This window comes from Phaseolus vulgaris, chromosome 6 (genome assembly GCF_000499845.2).
Source record: "Phaseolus vulgaris cultivar G19833 chromosome 6, P. vulgaris v2.0, whole genome shotgun sequence".
NCBI lineage: Eukaryota > Viridiplantae > Streptophyta > Magnoliopsida > Fabales > Fabaceae > Phaseolus > Phaseolus vulgaris.
The window spans coordinates 16639411-16659300 of NC_023754.2; the positions used below are offsets into that span (position 1 = coordinate 16639411).

Sequence of the window (19890 nt, forward strand, 5' to 3'; positions counted from 1 at the left end):
TGGCATTAGGAGAATACACATAAATTTTAGAAAGGAAGTTACGAAGGGTTGAAGTAAATTGGTACCGAGAGAAATATTCCCGAACTTTTGGATTAACCCATTCATACCCGCGCCGAAGGCTTAATTTTTGTTCGGCCACTTCTTTTTCCTCGACCTCAACATCTACGCCGTCCTTGCTTGACGAATTCAGACACGAAACCGTTTCAGGTGACAAAGCAGGGTTGGCATTCTTATTGGTCTCAATCACTCTCCCAGTAGATTCATTACTCGTGCTCGAAAATTCCGTAAACTCAGAAGAAACGGAAACAGAACTTGATGAGGACATTATACCTTCCGCGAATATTTGCTTCAGCTTTAATATATAATGTAGGGAGAAACTGTGAAATAAGGTGAATAGAAGTGAAGATTTATAGTGGTGGAAGAGTGGTGAAATCTGAAGAGTCATGGCATAGTGACCATCAGATTTACTTACATCCGATGGTTGGCACTTCCAGCTTGTCCTGTCAAGCGGTCTCATCAGCTTGTCTTTTCATAGTTAATACACCATTCAAGTTTTTCTCTCTTTTCTTTCAAAATTGATTTTCCCTCCAAAAAATACAAGAGGTAGCATTTTATCTTCTAATAGACATTTCGTCGTCTACACCTCCTTATGCCTGGGGGGCTTAGTGTACTGGGCCAAGAGATTGGACCGAAAGCAAGGTGTATTAAGCCGACCGAAAGCAAGGTGTACTAAGCCGACCGAAAGCAAGGTGTATTAAGCCGACCGAAAGCAAGGTGTACTAAGCCGACCGAAAGCAAGGTGTACTAAGCCGACCGAAAGTAAACTAAATAACGAAAGAAATAAAATAGAATGGAAATTATTATTAAGCAAAAGCCCATGAAACGGGGCCCAAATATGTAGGTATGTATAGTAAATGTTTAATACAAAAAGAAAAGGCCCAAATAACTTCTGGGCCCAATAAAAGAGTAGTATAAATAGAGGGTCATCCTGAGAGGTAAGGGAGGTTGAATTCATTTTAATATCCTGTAAAACTGAATCTAACTTTGGCATCGGAGCACCTTTCAGGTACGCACACCCATTTGTGAGAGGATGTCGAGACCAAAAACCGAAAGATCGAATGGAGTAAATTAAAATTGACCAGGAAGTGTCAGTCAAGCAATTCAATAAAACGTGAAAGATTTTCAAACCAAATACAAACCAAGAACGAGTAAGCCGAAAGATCACACCGAGAAGGGAGTCCGGAAGCGAAGGCCGAGAGGTCAACAGGTGGAAGACGAAGACAGTTTGTTTCTAGGTCCTTGTAAGAACACTTTTCAATTAATGATATTTACGTATAACAATATTTATAACATCAAAATAAATATGCTGACATTATTAATTAAAAAATAATAAAATGACTTCATAACCAAATTTAAATATTTATTAAATATTAGATATAAAAAATATGGAAAAGTTTTGGATGTATCAATTGTAATATGAACCAGTTTTAAAGATACTAAAAAAATATTTAATTTTGTCTATAATTTATTTTTTAAGGAGATTTGATAATCATGTTGAATATATGTAATTTTCACATGGTTTCACGTCGAAAAAATAATTTTGTCTTCGAAATTAATTTTGAGTTTAAGTAACTTCTAATAGCTTATTATGTTAAAGAAAAAAAGATCTTCTGGTAGCAGCTATTACGTTAGGTAAAAAATTTCACCATACGTTTTTACTTTTAACTTATTAATCAATTTGAACATAAATCACAATCACTTTAATCAATTCTGAGTAAAATTATTGTTTTAGGGTGAGTATTGTTCTTGCGGTTGACTTGCTCGACGGTTGACTTTGATGACAAACTCTAGCTCCATTTGTCTCTTCACGAATTCGTCCTATGCCTTGCTACTCGTAGCTCTGTTAAAACAGAGGGATCCTACCGGTTGATTGCACTCCAACGATCAAGTAAGTACAAGACTTATAAGAATTTAAGAAGTATTCAGTTTCAGTCTTAGAAACAACGTACATTAAACTAGGATCTCAAGTCTCTTTTATAGTTTACCTCTTGTAAGAGTTTTCTATCACAAGAATATAATTTCAACTGAAAACATACTCAATAGGAAAATATTCTGCTCAAGAGCACACCCTCACAGGTAGCGCTACGCTATCTTTTGAATACATGCAACCTCACATCTACGTGTCCTAGCACACATGAGCTTAGGTTTAAAGAAAAACGTTTACTTAAACTAGACCCCTGCACAGTAAGCACATCCCTAAGTCCAAAACTACCCCTCGCTAGCCCTTATGCACGAAGGGTTACACAAGAAAGGGACTACACATACATCTGGGACCTAATCACATGGTCCACCAACTTGGACCATGAGTTGAGCTGATCTGCCTATGGCAAGTGTTGAGATCTGACCACCGAGCGCACTGGTCCAGTACAAATTATTTATTATATACAAAAAAAAACTACGCAAGTAACTAAACTTAAAAAAATCATTTTATTTGATAAATGCTAGTTTGATAAATATATTATAATTAACCAAAGAAAGGAAAAATAAATAAATTTCAATAATTTCAAGTAGGTTGATAAATAATTTAAGTTAAACAGTAGATAGATCAAGTTCAACTTGATTATTGAATGAGATAATTTCTTTAACTCAAGTACCTATCATTTGGTTCAATATTATTGAATTGAGTCTGATATTATGTTGAGTTCATTCAGTCTGAAATTTAGTTGAAAACAAGGAAATTGATGGAAATGTATTATCTCGACCATTTTAGTTTTTTAATTAATTCATTTACTTAATAATAACATCATTATGTTCTTAACAATCTTACTCATCTGATAAGATAGTTATTGTGTAAGATGCTTGTATAGTTTATAAGCTAATCACAATTATTGAGTTGAACTTTCATTGTTCAAAGTAAACTAACAAATCTTCATTCTTCAATGCATGGTGATAAGAATAAAATTTTGAGTACAAGTAATATCACACAATGGACAAAACAAGTATGAATAATGCCCTCAAGCATTCAAACCATTAAGAACCAAAAATTAATGCGTTCCTATGCAGAACTTTGCAACAAAAAACATGAAAAGTGGCAATTAACAGTTAGAAATGGTTGTTCCCAGCGACTTGAAATGTCCCTTATCTGAGGTATTCATTTTCTCTAATACCAATCTCAAGAAAAGCTTGGGGCAGCCAGTTTCAAATGTGTTTCTGAAACAGCTTCACTTAACTGCAAATGTTATTCAGGTTATTCCTTTTCCCTGACAATGGTATCAAGATTAGCTTTTAGTTCAGTCAAATCCAAGCTCTTGGAAGAAGCAGATGCCAGTTTCATTTCATACTCAGCCACTTCTCTTTTAATTCTATCAGTTGCCAGAATTTTCTCAGATATTTGTTCAAAACCTTTGTGGATGCTAACAAGGAGCCTATAAACCTGCAGCCCTGTTGGATCTTTCTTTGCTTCCCTGAAAGGATAAAAAATGGAAAAAAATTGCACATTACTTAACTTTGGTTAAAAGCAAAATAATTAGTAGTATATTTTCTCTTCATCTTTCTGTTCTGTTCTGTTTCCCAAGTATATTTCAATTTCATTTCTTCTATCTTGCTTGTGCATAATGATTAGTAGTATTAGTGTGGGTATGTATGCGCTGGCAATAGAACTTCAATACCTAAAGACAATTTCATCCGCAACAGCATATGTTCTATGCAAGCTTTCCTGGATCGAATTACTTTCCAGTTGAATCTCCCGGGTATCTTTCAAGATCCGCTCAATATCGGCGTCTTGTTTCCGAGTATTTTTTGTAATCTCCTTTATCCTGTCAGTATAGGATTTCCTGGATGCTACTTTCTGCTGCTTCTCAAGATCTGCAGAAAGTTTCAAATGTTCCTCCTCCCTAGAGAGTGATGGAGAGGAGAGAACATCCAAGTCAAAAAGGCATACGCATTTTCTTAGGACTTAATGCATAAAGAACTAGAAGAAAGATAACTTCCAAGAAGTTTCCATATCTATCAGTAATGAGAAAAGAAGATATCTTCATCTAAGCAATACTTGAAGGGAATCAAGATACTTGAGGACGAACAGTATATCATTAAGCACTAGTTCCTAAACAAAACTAAAACACATGGCGCACTGGAAGTTTCCAGCAAGATTTCACCAGAAATAAGAAAATGTAGTAAGAAGAGTTCGTCTCAGCCCATTTCTTAAATTTGCATTTTCAATCTGCCTTTGCTTACTTTTCCTAAGAATTTTATTTCACATGGAAAAATCAATGCACAATAAACTTCATATGTACCTCTTCATAATTTCAGATAAAATGAACTGCTCTTCCTGCTGCATTTCTCTCATCTTTTGAAGCATTTCTAGTGCATCTGGATCATCTGAATAGAGAGACTCCTCAAGACTTCTCTTTCTCTCCTCCAGGGGTTTTCTTGCGGCATCCCTAAGACACATTAAAAACAAAAAAGTTAAAAATCATTCCACTGCCTTCACTCTCTTAAGAAGCTAAAGAAAATTATTCTGTGCTCAAGAATTATCATTTCTGTCTTACCAAGGTGATACACCCCCCCTCCCCTTTTTATTGGAGCATTGAACTATTCTACCGTATAAGAGATGCCATACTGAAATAAGTAATTTTAGAAAAATCGCATGAACAGTTTAACTAACCACTCAGACTGCATAGTCAAAAGGTAATCCCTTTTAGCTTGTACTTGTTCATTCAACTGGTCAATGTAGAAGTCAACAGAATGTTGGTTATTAAATACCATTTCAGCTGCTTCCTTCATCAGTTCCAATTCTCGTTCAAGATGCTCTAGTACTGAAGTCTTTACAGTTACTTCATCAAAGAGTTCTTTCTCCTGAATTTGAAATTTATCAGTTTCAATTCAAGTCTCATCTAGTCCAGCATCAAGCCTAAAGAAAAGAAACACATAAGGCAATATACTTCAATTTTGTACTTTTAAATTCAATAATATTGTTATACACAAATTTGCAGTTGGACATAATAGATAAAGAAATAAGAAAAAGCTGAAAAATCATATTTTCTCAACTAGACATCAGCTTATTATGAGATATTGTTAGGAAACATACTTTTTGCTTCAAGACAGTCAAATTTTCACCCCCAATATAAGCAGGATTTTCCTCATTTCCTAACGAACCTCCTCCAACATCAACTTGTCCTTCAGACAGTTCCTTCGCATTTAATACACAGTTGAATTCATCCTTGATAAAACCTTCCGTCCTAGAGCTGGATTCATCTTTGTTGACCTGATTGATAAAAACATCACCCTTGGTACTCTCTCTTCCATGTATCCAGGTGTCCATTGTGAGAGTTTTTAATGTGCTTCAATTTCAACTATAAAATAATCACCAATTACCTCTTCATTGTCTTCCTTTTCAGTTGGGTCCTACAAAGAGCTTTGTTAGTTAGCTTCTCTTAGTCTGTATTTAGGTCTAGTACATGTATGGTTGGCTTGGCAACCCTTTAACTTTCCCACAACTATGAATCCTGTACACCAGAAGATATATTCTGTTTCTTATAAACACAGTAACAGTGAACACAAGAACCATAATGAGAAGAAAAGCAAGCAAAGATACCCACACTAAAAACAATCATCATATATAATACATTTTGTCATGAAAAAGATCATAAATCTCCTGTACCAAAAAGAGAGAAGACAAAGACAGAAACACAGCTACAAATATACCAATGATATATTAAATCAGAACAACTGACAATATAATGCTCCAAAGTCCACACAACCAAAAACAAGAGAAAGCAGTGGGGGTGGATTGTTCTACAAAACAACACTCTTCGAACATCGATCATATTAGTAAATAGTTTTAAGAATTATCATACCAAGAAGCCTCAGTTTTGCACCCTATACACAATCCGGTTAAGTTGGATAACATCACAAAATATGCTTGAGCAGATTACTATGCCTAGTTTAGTTCACAACAATACACAGTCAGAACTGACATAACAAGCTAGCTTATTATTATTATTATTATTAGTTTTGCAACTCCATATTCCTTAATTTGATCAGAAATGCAAATTCACCAAAACGCACATGCATGTCAATTGTCAAGAATTATAATTAACTGACTAACTTCAACTTATAAGAGACTAATATGATGATTCTTATAAAGACATAAATTAAGTCATCAAAAGATAACAGTGAAAATGAATAACATTAACATGCCCAAAGTTTGATTTCAACCTACTAAATTGTTCAGCAAACTAGAGTTATAAAAAGGAAAACAAATAATGATAACAGATATGAAGATTTGATCACTGTTGAATGATCTGCGATTCCCACTCACTATTCCATTAAGCTGCAATGATTATACACAGACAGAACACCGCACACCAGAATACTATTTAGAAATGGAAAATCTAACTAAAAAGTAATAATTTTTATTGGTTCCCATACATCCAAACACTGACCCAGAAGGGAAAATTGCAAAAATTGAGCATTGTGACAGTACCTCGGTGAAGCTGATATCTTCAGCGTTATCGAAGTTCTCAATCACGAAGGGATTTCGGAGGTCCTGAACGACGCCGTATGGTGAATGTAAAAGTTTGAAGCTCTGAATTTTTAAGAATGGTGTCTGAGTGTCTCCATAGAAAATCCTCACACTAAACATAAGACACCAAACGATGTCGTATCTCCCCTTACCATTTTTTATACACCAAAGGTTTTATTTTATTATAAAAAAAGGGATTATAAAATTATTATTTAATATAACCCACATGATAAGTGAATAATTTGAAGATTATAAGTTATATTTAAACTTTATAGTGAATAACTTGTATTAGAATACAATATTATTTTTAATTATTAATCATTTTTTAAAATGTTGGTATTTAATTTACAAACCAATTATATATTATTAAATATTATAAAAACTCATCACATAAAATTATGATATTGATTCTTCTTTTTGTGTAAAATATATATTTTATTTTATTCATCAAAATATAGTATTATATTCAATTATAGCAATTGAAGTGTGCATAGTAAGTGTATATTTTGATTGATTTAACCAATTAGTTTATATAATTTATTCTTGATCTTATAATTTGATCATTAATTTCATGAATTTTTATATTTGCTGTGACTTCAAATTTATTATTATCATGTTTAAAATAACTTATCAAAGGAGTAATTATCATATTATAAATAATATCAGTAGAGGTTGAGAATTTTTCTTAAATATATTTTCATTTAAAAAACTCTTAAAAACATTTTTTTAAGAAATTATCCTAAAATTACTCACATGCAATATAGTTATTGTAGTTTATATAAATAAACTATTATTAGAATTCATAATATATCAATCATTCATAAATTATCATTTATAGTAGAACTGGTCATTTTTATAATACTTTTTAATTTGTTGACAGAATAAAAATCTGGCAAAGAGTAAAAATTAAAGTCTTCTAAAAGAAGTGATATAAAAACATTTTATGCTTACTAAATATTTTTATTAATTCCGAAAAAATCACTTTACTTAAAGTTGCCTGAGAGAAAGATTTCTGAAGATATAATTTCCGTCAAAGGCTCAATGATTGCATTCACATTCTTTTCTCCTCAATTCTAAAAAAATGGTTTTATGAAAAGCTAACCTATGAGTTCATCCATCTAACTGAATGCTGCAATATTGAAGGAAATGGGTTTTTTAAATGTTCAGAATCTTCTCAAACCAAATATTCTTCATTTTCTTATTATGCATATCATAATGGTTGAAAATACACCGAAAACTTTTGATATTGGTTAAAGGGCATGTATACTAGGACTAGATAGAACACACCAACAACTTGTCATGAAAAGTTTGTGTCACACAAACCAGAATTTTGCCTTTATATATAGACATGATATGATTGTTGGTTCGATGCAGTTGACTCAACACATCAGAATTTAGTTGCTAGACTTTGCCTCAAACCACCTCTCATTGACTTCACTGATCATGGAAATTGGAAGAGAGAATGAGATTGTGGACATGTCCATGTCACCCCCAGTAGTTGGTTCCATTATTAACAATGACTTTTGTTACCACAAAGAGTTCATGTCTCAGCCATATCTTCAGAATAAGTACTCAGAGATTGACATAGATACTGAAGATTCCAATTTCGATCAAAATCGCCCCCTCCCCATATTTCTCAAGGTACTAGGAAGCATGCCCTTAAGTTGTAGGACAATAATGATACAAAGCAATTTTTTAACAAGTAAATAGTGTATGCCATTAAGTTTGTTGATTTTTATAGTAGTTACTTTAAAACCAATACTTGGCACTGTTTTTTATTGAATGACAGTGTATATTTAAAGAACAAACCACCAAGTGAAGTGTTAAATAGTGTATTTAGGTGTGAATGTGCTACCTGCATTCCTCTTCTTTTGTTTTGTGTTTGTATACTTTTCTTTTGTTGCAAATTGACCAATGTTAGAATCAATTAACAAGTATCATAAGCCAACAAGAGCCATAACTGCACTATTCAGACTGTTTGAAATTATTTACTCTCGTTTCTCTTGTGCAGTTTGAAGATGTGGAGTATAAGGTGAGAAATAACCAAACAGGCTCAGGTAACCTTGTGAAGACAATGGTGTCAAAGGTAACCGCACAACTCACTGTGGAAGAAGATAGATACAAGAAAATTTTGAAGGGCATCACAGGAAGCATAGGCCCTGGTGAAATTCTTGCATTGATGGGTCCTTCTGGCAGTGGGAAGACAACCTTGTTGAGAGTTATAGGAGGAAGACTAGTTGACAATGTAAAGGGAAAAGTAACTTACAATGATGTTCGTTTCACTCCAGCTCTCAAGAGGAGGTTAAGTGGTTTACATAATCATCTGTTACTTCAGAAATGGAATCTCTACATTCACACATGAATTGGAAGCATTTAAGATAGATATCTTAAGTTGAACTAATTGAGATAAAATATGAGTCATTTGATCTTCGTCTAATGGTTCCGATTCTCTAAACTTGTGAATGCATGAACTCCCTGAATGTGTTACTTCAAGTACTTGATACTTTTATAGAACTTGAATGTGTGCTAATATTTTTTATTTTCTTTTTCCCCTACCTGCTAGGATTGGGTTTGTGACACAAGAGGATGTGCTTTTCCCACAATTAACAGTTGAAGAAACTTTAGTCTTCTCTGCACTTTTGAGGCTACCAAGCAATATGAGCAAGCAGCAAAAGTATGCAAAAGTAGATACCACCATCAAGGAGCTAGGCCTAGAAAGGTGTGTTTTGTACCATATAAATGCAAATGACAGAATTAGAGATAAGTTACTTCAATTGAAAGACATAATTTTTTCCCCTAATTAATCCCTTGCATAACCTTAGATGTCGCCACACAAAAATAGCTGGAGGATATCTCAAAGGCATATCAGGAGGAGAAAGGAAGAGAACCTGCATAGGCTATGAAATTCTTGTTGATCCCTCACTATTGCTACTTGATGAACCAACTTCTGGCCTTGATTCCTCCTCAGCAAACAAACTCCTTCTCACTCTTCAAGGACTTGCCAAGGTATATCTATCTATAACTAAATTTAATCATGTTCCATTATGATAAAATGTTCAAATGTAGACATACAACCTAAATGCATGAATATATATGCTGAGAGTTACATTTGATTTACTTATAGGCTGGAAGGACCATAATCACAACAATACACCAGCCATCCAGTAGAATCTTTCACATGTTTGACAAACTACTTCTGATATCAGAAGGCTATCCTGTTTACTATGGAAAGGCTAAGGAAACAATGGAGTACTTTTCATCTTTGAGATTCACCCCTCAAATACCGATGAATCCTGCAGAGTTCTTGCTTGACTTGGCAACTGGACAAGTGAATGACATAAGTGTTCCAACAGATATCTTTCAGGATCAAGAATCTTCCGACCCTTCAAAAATTGTTATTGAAGTAGGATTTTCCTCAGACATGTATTCATCTCTTACCAGCTTGTTATTAATTGTTTCTTTATTTTGTTAGTATCTACAGCTCAAATACAAATCTCTACTGGAGCCAAAAGAAAAAGAAGAGAACCATAGAGTAGCAAGCACACCAGAACAGCTTCAACTAGCAATTCAGGTTAAGATGGAGTGGTCATCGAGTTGGCTGGACCAATTTGTGATTCTCTCCAGGAGAACATACAGAGCAAGAAGAAAGGACTACTTTGATAAGCTAAGACTAGTTCAAGCACTTGGGATTGCACTTTTGTTGGGGCTCCTTTGGTGGAAATCTTCAACCAATACTGAAGCTGGACTCAGAGATCAGGTAATTTCCATGGCATTATGTATCTCATGCTGCATTATCAAGCTTCTAATCACAATTTTTTGTTGCAGGTTGGTTTAGCATTCTACATCTGTATATTCTGGACATCTTCATGCATTTTTGCAGCAGTCTATGTCTTTCCATTTGAGAAGTACTACTTGATAAAAGAAAGTAAAGCTGACATGTACAGATTAAGTGTATACTATGCATGTAGCACTCTATGTGACATGGTGGCAACCCTTTTCTATCCTACTTTTTTCATGCTCATCTTGTACTTCATGGCTGGCTTTAAGAGAGCTGTTGCTTCCTTCTTTTTGACACTATTAACTATTCTGTTAATAGCTATAACAAGTCAAGTAAGTTGTGTTAAAAGTACTCAATGGATGAGTTAGTGGTTTATCAATTTTTCATTCATTAACATCTATGATTATGTCATCAGGGAGCAGGTGAAATGTTTGGAGCTGCAATTATGAGTGTTAAAAGAGCAGGTACTGCTGCTTCTTTGATACTAATGCTATTCCTTCTCACAGGTGGCTACTATGTCCAGGTACATGCAATTTTTCTATTTTAGTATCAAAGCTTTTCCCATAACAAGTAGCAACAATGAGACAAAACTATAATGCAAGTTGTGCAATTAATGTATTTAGATATTTAGCATAAATAGCTTCCTCTGAAATTAGTTACTTAGGTTGCCCTATTTCTCATATGTATTAATTACTTATTCTATGACTAAATTACTTTTTATTGTTCTTTTATTTTTGTAATTTGTCTAACTCAATCCCTCTATTGTTAGATATTAAACATGGTCCTTTATTAGTTAAATATATGCAATGCCATCCTTTAAGTATGTTTTCTCATTAACAACATTAACTTGACAGTTATGTATCCATTTTTCATTGAACTAGTGAGAGAACAGATAAAAAATGCCACATTTTTGACAATTAGAGAATCACATTTAACATTTTGATGATAATAAGACCAAATAGACTAAAAGAATAAGTATATTTTAGGAAATACTAATATCTTCATTCCTTATCTAAATCTTTATAATTTAAACACAAGCCACTGCTGGTTAGTGAATGAGTAGCATATGCAGCCAATATTGCAGCCTTATTTGGGTAATCACTCACACTCAGTTCCATTGTGCAGCACATACCAAAGTTCATGAGATGGTTGAAGTATTTATCCTTCATGTACTATGGTTTTAGGCTTCTTCTAAAAGTGCAATATTCTGGAGAGCAGTTATATGATTGTGGAAGCAATGGAGGGTGCAGGCCCTTGCAGAGTTCTCCAACATTTGACATTGTAAACTTGAAGGGTGGATTGAAAGAAGTGTGGATTCTGCTAGCTATGGCATTGATCTTTCGGTTGTTAGCTTACTTGTGTCTCCGTGTAAGAATTGGTAGAAAAAACTAATGCATGATGGAATTCATTGCTTGAGATATGTGTTACAAACTTACTACCACTATAGAGAAGAATGAATAATACAAAAGTCACTCTATAAATGTTTTGTTCATGAAATTGTACTTCTATCTATCTACACTATCTGTTTATTTGTTCACTGTTTTTTTATCATTTTTCTGCATTTATCTACACCTACTAAGCCCTGTACAAAAGGAAAACATTGTACATTGTGTACATTATACATATCATACTATAATTTTTTTAAGGTGATTTGTATATTAAACATAAAATGGACCTTTTCAATTTCTTATTTCCTACTTAAAAAACTAATGGTCAACTGAATGTTGCACCAGTTGTTGCTGTACAAAAGAATAAAAAACTCTTTCATAAACAAAATATTCTTTCAAAAAACAACTTTTATACTATTATTTAATGTCCAGTAAAAAAAATCACTAAAATATGATATTTCACTATTTACTATTACAATCAAACTTTAATTGATAATAACTAGTGTATTGTAATAAAGAAAAATTTACACTAAAAATAACATCTATATTAAAAATACGCCTCATATTTAGCATAAAATAAAAAAAGTACTAGTTGTAAGATTCAAAATATATGAACATAAACTATTCAAATAAGTGTCTATTTAATTCCTTTTCATCAAATAAGATTTCCTTTAAAAAAGTTTTGTTGTGAAATTTAATAAACAAACAAAATTCAGATAAACTTGTAATAAAATTATTAGTGTGAATTTAAAAACTTAAATCTATCATCAATTTTTTTTTCAGGTTATATGTATTTATTGTCTGTTTTATTTTAAAAAAACAATTTGAAAAATAAGAAGAAGAGAAATAAATAAAAAGTTAAATAATTATTTAATTCATTTAGTTAGAAAGAGTATGAAGGAAAGATATAAACACATGTTTAAAAATAAAATCATTTTATATTTCGACAGTAAAAATTGTTTTCATAAAAAAATTAGTAAATAAAAACTATTTTTAAAGACAAAAAAATTATTAATTATTATATCTTATTTTAAAATATATAAAAATATTAATATAAAAATAATTTTTAAAGTAATATGTAATTAGTTAAATATAGATGAATCTAACAAATTTTTTCTTTCTTTTCTTCTCCTTTTAAAATATTTCTAACAATAAAAGAAATTATAACTTTTTTACTTCCTTTTTCTTTCATTCGAAACATACCATTAAAGACAGAAAAGTAAGAGAGGATTTACTGATATTTGTTGAACACTTATTCTCTCTCTCTATATATATATGTCTATATATATATATATATGTATGTATATGTACTACTTTTTTCTTGATTGTGTTAAATCCACACACCTATTTTCTCACACAAAAACAAAAAAATACTAAAAATGTGAAGCCACTCATTCAGCATATCTCTCTGTTAGTCAAAACCCAGAGTTGCTTTCTCTCTCTCTCTTCTGTCAGTTCATAACTGGCACACACTGTCAGCTCTGCTGAATCATCATCACACCATGGAACTTGTTCCCTACTCTGAACCCTCCTCCACTTCCCCAGCATGGCAGGACATGTTCCGATCCGCCTCCTCCCTCCACCCCTCCTCCGCTCCTTCTTCTCACGCGCCACCCTCCAAACCCCACGCGCCCTCCCCCTCTTCACAAGCGGCGTTCAATCCGCCATCCGACGGCGACCCAGATGGAAAAAACACATTTTCAGACGATGCCCAGGTGCGGCTGGCCCTTTACATAGCCATGGCCCATGCGGGTCTCGCATTCGCCATTTTTATTCTCTACACGTTCTCCAAGCTTCTAGAACAGTATTTGAGACCTCTGCAATGGGCCGTGCTGTGTTCTATTCCCCTCAGGGGCATTCAGCAGACCCTCGTAGCGTTTTGGTCCGAACCACTCCTTCTGGGTCTAACAGAAACCGTTCTCGCTGTACCTGTTGCTGTTTTCAGGGTTTTTGTTGGCACACTCGTTGAGATTCGTGAAGCTTCTTTCAGAGTCATTTTGAGGAAGCCAAAGTCTCAGCAGAACCACCGTTCGAGGAACCGTAGTGGGTTCTCCAAGCTGCTTCGTTTGCTTGTGTCTTTTGGGATTTTCATAATTGCTTATGAGTTGCTTGGAGGGTTTGGGGCTTTGTCACTTCTTATTTTGGGGTTTCTGTTTACTTCAAACAGTTTGGATTCCACTATGTACACTTTGTCTTCTTTTAGGAGCCATAGTTTCAGGCGTAGTGCAATTAGTGCCTTTTTTACCAGAGGGATACTGAGAAGGTTGAAGATTATTGTGGCTATTGGACTCATTGTTTGCATGATTGTGGGGTTTTTGAGTGGGGTGATTTTCTTCTCTTACAAGATTGGTGTTGAAGGGAAAGACGCAGTGATATCATTGAAATTGCATGTGGAGGAGAGCAATTATGCTGAGAGGATTGGTGTGAAGAAGTGGATGGATGACAATGATGTTGCTGGGATGGTAGATAGTTACTCTACAAAGATATATGAGACTGTTTCTGATCAGATAGATGGGTTGGCTGTGCAGTATAACATGACTGAATTTGTCTCTGGCATTAAGCATTTTGTGATATCCAATCCGGTAAACTCCTCAGTGCCATCCAGAGCCCTGACTCCCTCGCCGTACGCTGAGAAGTTCCTGAGCTTGAAAACCAGGGTTAGGAACCGCGAATGGGGCCAGATTTATGCAGAGGTTCATTCAATTTTGCGGGAGCTTGTGATCACTCGTGAGGATTTAGTTGAAAAGGCAAAAGGGTTTGCCTTCAAAGGAATTGATGTGTCTCAGCAAATTTTCGCCAGTAGTAGAACTGTCCTTGGCAGCAGTTCAAAGTTTATGTTTTCTATTGCTAATTCTATAGTCTCTGGAGCTGCTGAGGTTATCAATTTTGTGTCTCAGTCAATGGTGTTTATTTGGGTTTTGTATTACCTCATCACATCAGAGAGTGGTGGAGTGACAGAACAAGTGATGTACATGCTTCCAATTTCAAATGCTGCTAGGGTCAGATGTGTTGAGGTTTTGGATAAGGCTATTTCAGGAGTCCTTTTGGCCACTGCTGAGATTGCATTTTTTCAAGGGTGTCTTACTTGGCTTCTGTTTAGGTTGAACAAAGTACATTTCTTGTACATGTCAACTGTGCTTGCATTCATAAGTCCTCTCTTTCCAATATTTCCATCTTGGCTTGCAACAATTCCTGCAGCCTTGCAATTGGTGTTGGAAGGCAGATACATAATGGCCATTGTGTTGTCTATTATTCACCTTTTTCTCATGGACTATGGGGCGTCAGAGATTCTACTAGACGTGCCTGGGAATAGTGCATATCTCACTGGGCTAAGCATAATTGGTGGAATGACATTGTTCCCATCTGCTCTGGAGGTAATTTTACTCTTTAATTTTAGCTTTTATGTTAACTTGCTTCTTTTGGACATTGTTGCTTTAGAGTGGAAGACTGGTTTACCTGCATAACTTAGATAAAATTCTAGTTAAGCTTCGAAATGTGGCTATTAACTTGATGTGATCTTCTCCAAAGTGAACTATGTTTGGTACTTTTGAAAATAACGTGCCAATGCACTTGATATCCACTGCTCAATGAGCAACAATTGATATAAAGCAGTTCTGATTCTTCTGGGTTATGTTTTTCTCTTTCAAGTATTGTCTTTTTTTGGTAGGGTCAGAATCCAGATTCCATGCACTCACACTTTCAGACAGAGAAGAATTCGTACCATTAGATTAAAATCAGATTGTTCAAATCTTAATTCAGCATTACAAAGATAAAATGTTAATCCACCAATATTCATTCAACAGTTTCAAATGGTCAACTGTAGGGACTCTGCATCCGGGATCAGACTTGAATTTTCCTGTTGAGTCATTAATTTCAATGTTGTAATTAGCTTCATTTCTTATCATGTTTGGTTCAGTCTATAAGGAACCTTGCTTAGATACATTTCTCTTATGGTGTCACATTCATCACATCATTACATTGACTAAAGGGTGTATCTGGTTCTGCAGGGAGCTATCATGGGGCCATTAATCACTACAGTTATGATTGCAGTGAAGGATTTGTATGCTGAATTTGTGTTGCAAGAACCTAAGGACAAGGCCAAGCAGAAATCCAGCTAGCTAAGCTTCTTCTTCTACCTATGTCCATAAAATTATTTATTTGCAGTTGAAGTTTGGTGTAACTGCATGCTCTTCTTTGCCATTGTTGATGGAGTTTGCCTTTAGATTTGAGTTGCTCATAGTCACCCTACACGATCTCATTTTTATCTGTATCATTAGGTTATTATAATTGAAAAAAAATAGGATCTACTTTTTTTCCTCATTTTCTTAGTTCGAGGGTCATCAAATATTTTCACTTGGTGGCAGTGTTTGTCAAAATTGTACACAATTTGTATTTGTATTTGTATTTGTATCTGTATTTCATTCCTGTAACATTTTTTCTTATTCTTTGTACCAAAAGAAATGAGACTCATGCTGGCTTTTCAGAAATATAATAGCACCTTCAATATCAGTGGATTTAGTCATGAAGATGAGTTTCAGTATCATCATTATTTGTATACATTATTGTTATATGCATTATTCAGTCGTGTTCTGGAAGTATCACACATTTAGTGATTGTTCTCATTTATATTTTGTACACTAAACATTATATTCAAATCTTACCTCACTTTCTTGCATTTATATGAACACTTCTGCATATACTGTTCCTTTTGCTTGCAAAACTTTAGTATCAAACAAAACAAAACAAAAAAGCATGTGAGGAGCTAATACCAAAAAGGTTTTTACATAATATGGTTGCTTTATAACTAATTCATACTTATTGAAAAGTTGGTTAATTTAGTTAGATTAGAAGTGTTAAATTGTCTGTATTTATAGTATTTAAAAAAAATTGAATAGTTAATTTAAACTGAAATTTTCAATTATCTAATCTCCATAGGAGAGACAAAAAGAATTCATAATATTTTGTTATATTAAAATTGTTAAGAATATTTTGGTAAAATAATAATTAATAAATTATAGGATTCTACTGAGTAATGTAAGTAGCTTTGGTGAAAGGTTCTTAAACAAATCATAGCAAACAAATTCTATATTATGTAAGATGCCTTCTAAAATAGTATATATATATATATATATATATGATAAAAAAGTGAAACACATGAGTCTAGATTTTTCTACTCAAGTTTTGATGTTGTTAATCTACTATATCTTCAAAATACATTAATTTTGATGCATTATTTTTTTTATTATATCTTAATATCAAAATCAGTTTTGGATGCTTATATTTGAGTTGTGACATAATCTATTAGTTGCAGGATGATTCATCTTGGGAAACAGCAATGATTTTCTTAGCCTTGAAGACCCCAAATTTGGCTGCAAGTTCAAATATTTGTTCCAAGCAAATTTCAAATCTTTGTCAATGTTAGGAGTGAGTTAATGATTCTTAATATACATGAGTTCATAGTTCCAAGATTTGAAAAGGGATTTGTACAAGTTTGATCCTTGAAGTTTGAAGACCCTAATGGGAACTGCAGTGTGGTGGACTCTTTATTCATGATCTTAAACCTGGACGGTAAGCTTGAACCCCATTACTCTAAATGGAAAATTTCTTGATTGATAATGTAAAACTGAGATTGTATGCATGTACCTTCAGTTGAACTGCTGTATGAACTCTTTCATCATAGTGAAGAGATGTTGGGATGGTATGTTAGAGCCTTGATGATCCTAAAATATAACTGCATTTTGAATGGTATGCAATTGCAGTATGAATTCTTAATGAATGATGTAAATTGAGGAGGCCAAAGTTTATGTCTAGGTAACCCTAAATGCATTTAGTATGACATGATTCATAATCTAAAATATGCAATTGTACCATGAATCCTTTTTGTCCTCATAGTTTATCATATTTTTGCTCTTTTGGTTGGTTTGATTAAGGTTGAAAAATAATTTAACAAAGGTAGCAAGAAATTATAGTTGGTTTTGAAGTATAACCCTAAACCCTAAAAGATCAGATTGACAATAAAATGTTTTCACTTAGTACAGGAATTTTCTTCCTACACCACATAATTTCTTCCTGCACTTCCATAGAGGTGTTGAAATTTCCATTTTATCCTTAATAAAAAAAATAAACTAAACTCACAACACGTCCTTTTCATCTTCGTCTTCTTCATCTTCCTAACCCCATGTTCTTCCAATAAATGTCAATGGAGCCCTCTCAACTTTCCACTGGTTTCGTGGCAACTCTAACCAATTCTCCTTTTGAAAATCCTGAACAACCTTATTAGCAGTATAAACATCCTTAAAATGTGAGAGATTCCAAAGAACTCTTGATATCGTGAGAGATTTCGAAGAATAGATGCCCGAAGAAAAGATAATCTTAAAAGTTACACTAAGGAAAGACGTAACACCAACACCCACCAATCACATAGTATAACTATGTGAAAGAAAGATGATGTATGCACCCTCATTTCTAGAACCTTCAATGATATATTTAAAGCAAAGATAAGCTTGATTTTTATTAAGTTTTTAACCAACATCAATTTGTCCATTGATTCGATAAACACGTGTAATTAACATAAATCATTCATGACAATTGAAGTAAGGAAGAACACGATTTGGTATCTATCTCTTCTATCTCAATTCAAACAATAAAACAAATTAGATTAAAAAAAGAATTGTATTTTGAATTGTGCAATCTATAATGTAAAATTATATTATAAATTTAAAAACACTTTCCAAATTGTACCGTTTAGCATATTATGGACTAAGAACTATACTATCAAGAAGAAGTTCTTGATAGTACAATCTAGAATGCATCATGCTATAAGGTACAATTTAATTACAATCCAAAACCAAAATGTATTTTCAAATCCATAAAAGTCTTATAGATTATAAAATTTATAATACAAAATTTTATTCTAATACAAAATTTTATTCTAAAATGTACAATTTATATAATTTTGTATTCCAAATTGCACAATTAGTTCTTAATGCATAAAGTCCAAATTTTTATATTCTAGATTCTATAATATAATATGAAAAGTATTCAAATTTCATAATCTGGAATTGAAAAAAAAAGGCATGGTTTGAAAAGAATATTTTTAAGATTTACAAAATTATGGGAATGGAGGAAGAAATTCCCCTGGTCCATAATGTTGGGCTGGGCCATGCAGCCCGGTTTGACTTCAACAAAGAATATCCGTAAGAATAACTGCATTACACCTGTAACGATAACTATTTTAAAAAAAATCCGAAAGTATGTTTTAAATAAATAGAGATCTTGTATACATATATATCTTTTGCAAGAATAAAGACTCATATATATATAATATTCATGAATTATTATTATTTAACTATTCTATCTTTTGAAACACATAATATATGATTGTTTTACAATAATTTTAAAAATTCTACAATTTATTTTTTATGATTTTATATTGCTTTATCATCTAAAAAATGTTGTTAAGAGCTCTTGCCAGTCCTTGCCCAATTTAAGTATATTTGTCAAGATAATTAGTCTTTCTTTTCAAGGTTCCAACTTCCTATAACTTATTATAAAACTTAAATTTAAAATTATTACTACTCAAAACATAAAGAGAGTGAAAAAATATGTAGAATTTATTTAAAATTCTACATTACAATATGTTTCTATGTAGAATTTAAGTTTATAAGCATATAAACTCGATTTTTTTAGGGGTGTTAACGTGTTATATATATATATATGATTGTTTTACTAAGCATGTGAAAATATAGTAGAAAAGATGTATAAAATTAATCCCTTATGTATAATAAAAAAATAGGATTATAAATATAAACTACTAGAAAATTATTAAATAGAAACCAAATTTAGAGACAAAAAACTTTTAGTTTCTATATTGACTAAATTAAATATTATTTTAGAGACTAAAAAAAATATTGGTATCTAAATTAGTTTCTATTATTGATAAATAGTTTCTAAATTGGTATCTAATTAGTTACCTAAGTTTTAGTTACCAATTATTTAGATTCTAAAGTTGATATTTAAAATCTTGGTATCTAATTAGATACCAATTTAGAAATTATTTATCAATAATAGAAACTAATTTATATTTCAATAATTTTTTAGTCTCTAAAATAGTATTTAATTTTGTTAATATAACAACTAATTATTTTTTGTCTCTAATTGATTTCTATTTAATAATTTTCTTATTGTGAATAGATAAGAAA

At 32.7% G+C, this 19890-nt stretch overlaps 3 protein-coding genes across 4 annotated transcripts; 2 read left to right on the forward strand and 1 right to left on the reverse strand.

The window, feature by feature from the left end:
• Positions 1-3000: 3000 nt before the first annotated feature.
• Positions 3001-6667, reverse strand: LOC137831375 (uncharacterized). Of its 2 annotated transcripts, XM_068639027.1 has the most exons (7): positions 6485-6667; positions 5374-5403; positions 5087-5263; positions 4664-4854; positions 4293-4439; positions 3669-3893; positions 3001-3464 (listed from the first exon to the last, which is right to left on the reverse strand). In XM_068639027.1, the coding sequence occupies exons 1-7, from the start codon at positions 6641-6643 to the stop codon at positions 3248-3250; spliced, it is 1146 nt and encodes a 381-aa protein (XP_068495128.1). In that variant the 5' UTR covers positions 6644-6667; the 3' UTR covers positions 3001-3247. The 2 variants fall into 2 exon arrangements, with proteins under 2 accessions (XP_068495128.1, XP_068495129.1); XM_068639028.1 differs by having other exon boundaries at positions 5087-5504; positions 6485-6624.
• Positions 6668-7908: 1241 nt separating this feature from the next.
• Positions 7909-11798, forward strand: LOC137833073 (ABC transporter G family member 26-like). The gene is made up of 9 exons (XM_068641454.1): positions 7909-8164; positions 8535-8824; positions 9087-9242; positions 9346-9529; positions 9648-9926; positions 9996-10280; positions 10349-10633; positions 10717-10824; positions 11427-11798. The coding sequence occupies exons 1-9, from the start codon at positions 7967-7969 to the stop codon at positions 11691-11693; spliced, it is 2052 nt and encodes a 683-aa protein (XP_068497555.1). The 5' UTR covers positions 7909-7966; the 3' UTR covers positions 11694-11798.
• A 1200-nt stretch (positions 11799-12998) lies between these two features.
• Positions 12999-17390, forward strand: LOC137831376 (uncharacterized). Its single transcript, XM_068639029.1, has 2 exons — positions 12999-15063; positions 15697-17390. The coding sequence occupies exons 1-2, from the start codon at positions 13192-13194 to the stop codon at positions 15805-15807; spliced, it is 1983 nt and encodes a 660-aa protein (XP_068495130.1). The 5' UTR covers positions 12999-13191; the 3' UTR covers positions 15808-17390.
• The last annotated feature ends 2500 nt before the right edge of the window (positions 17391-19890 follow it).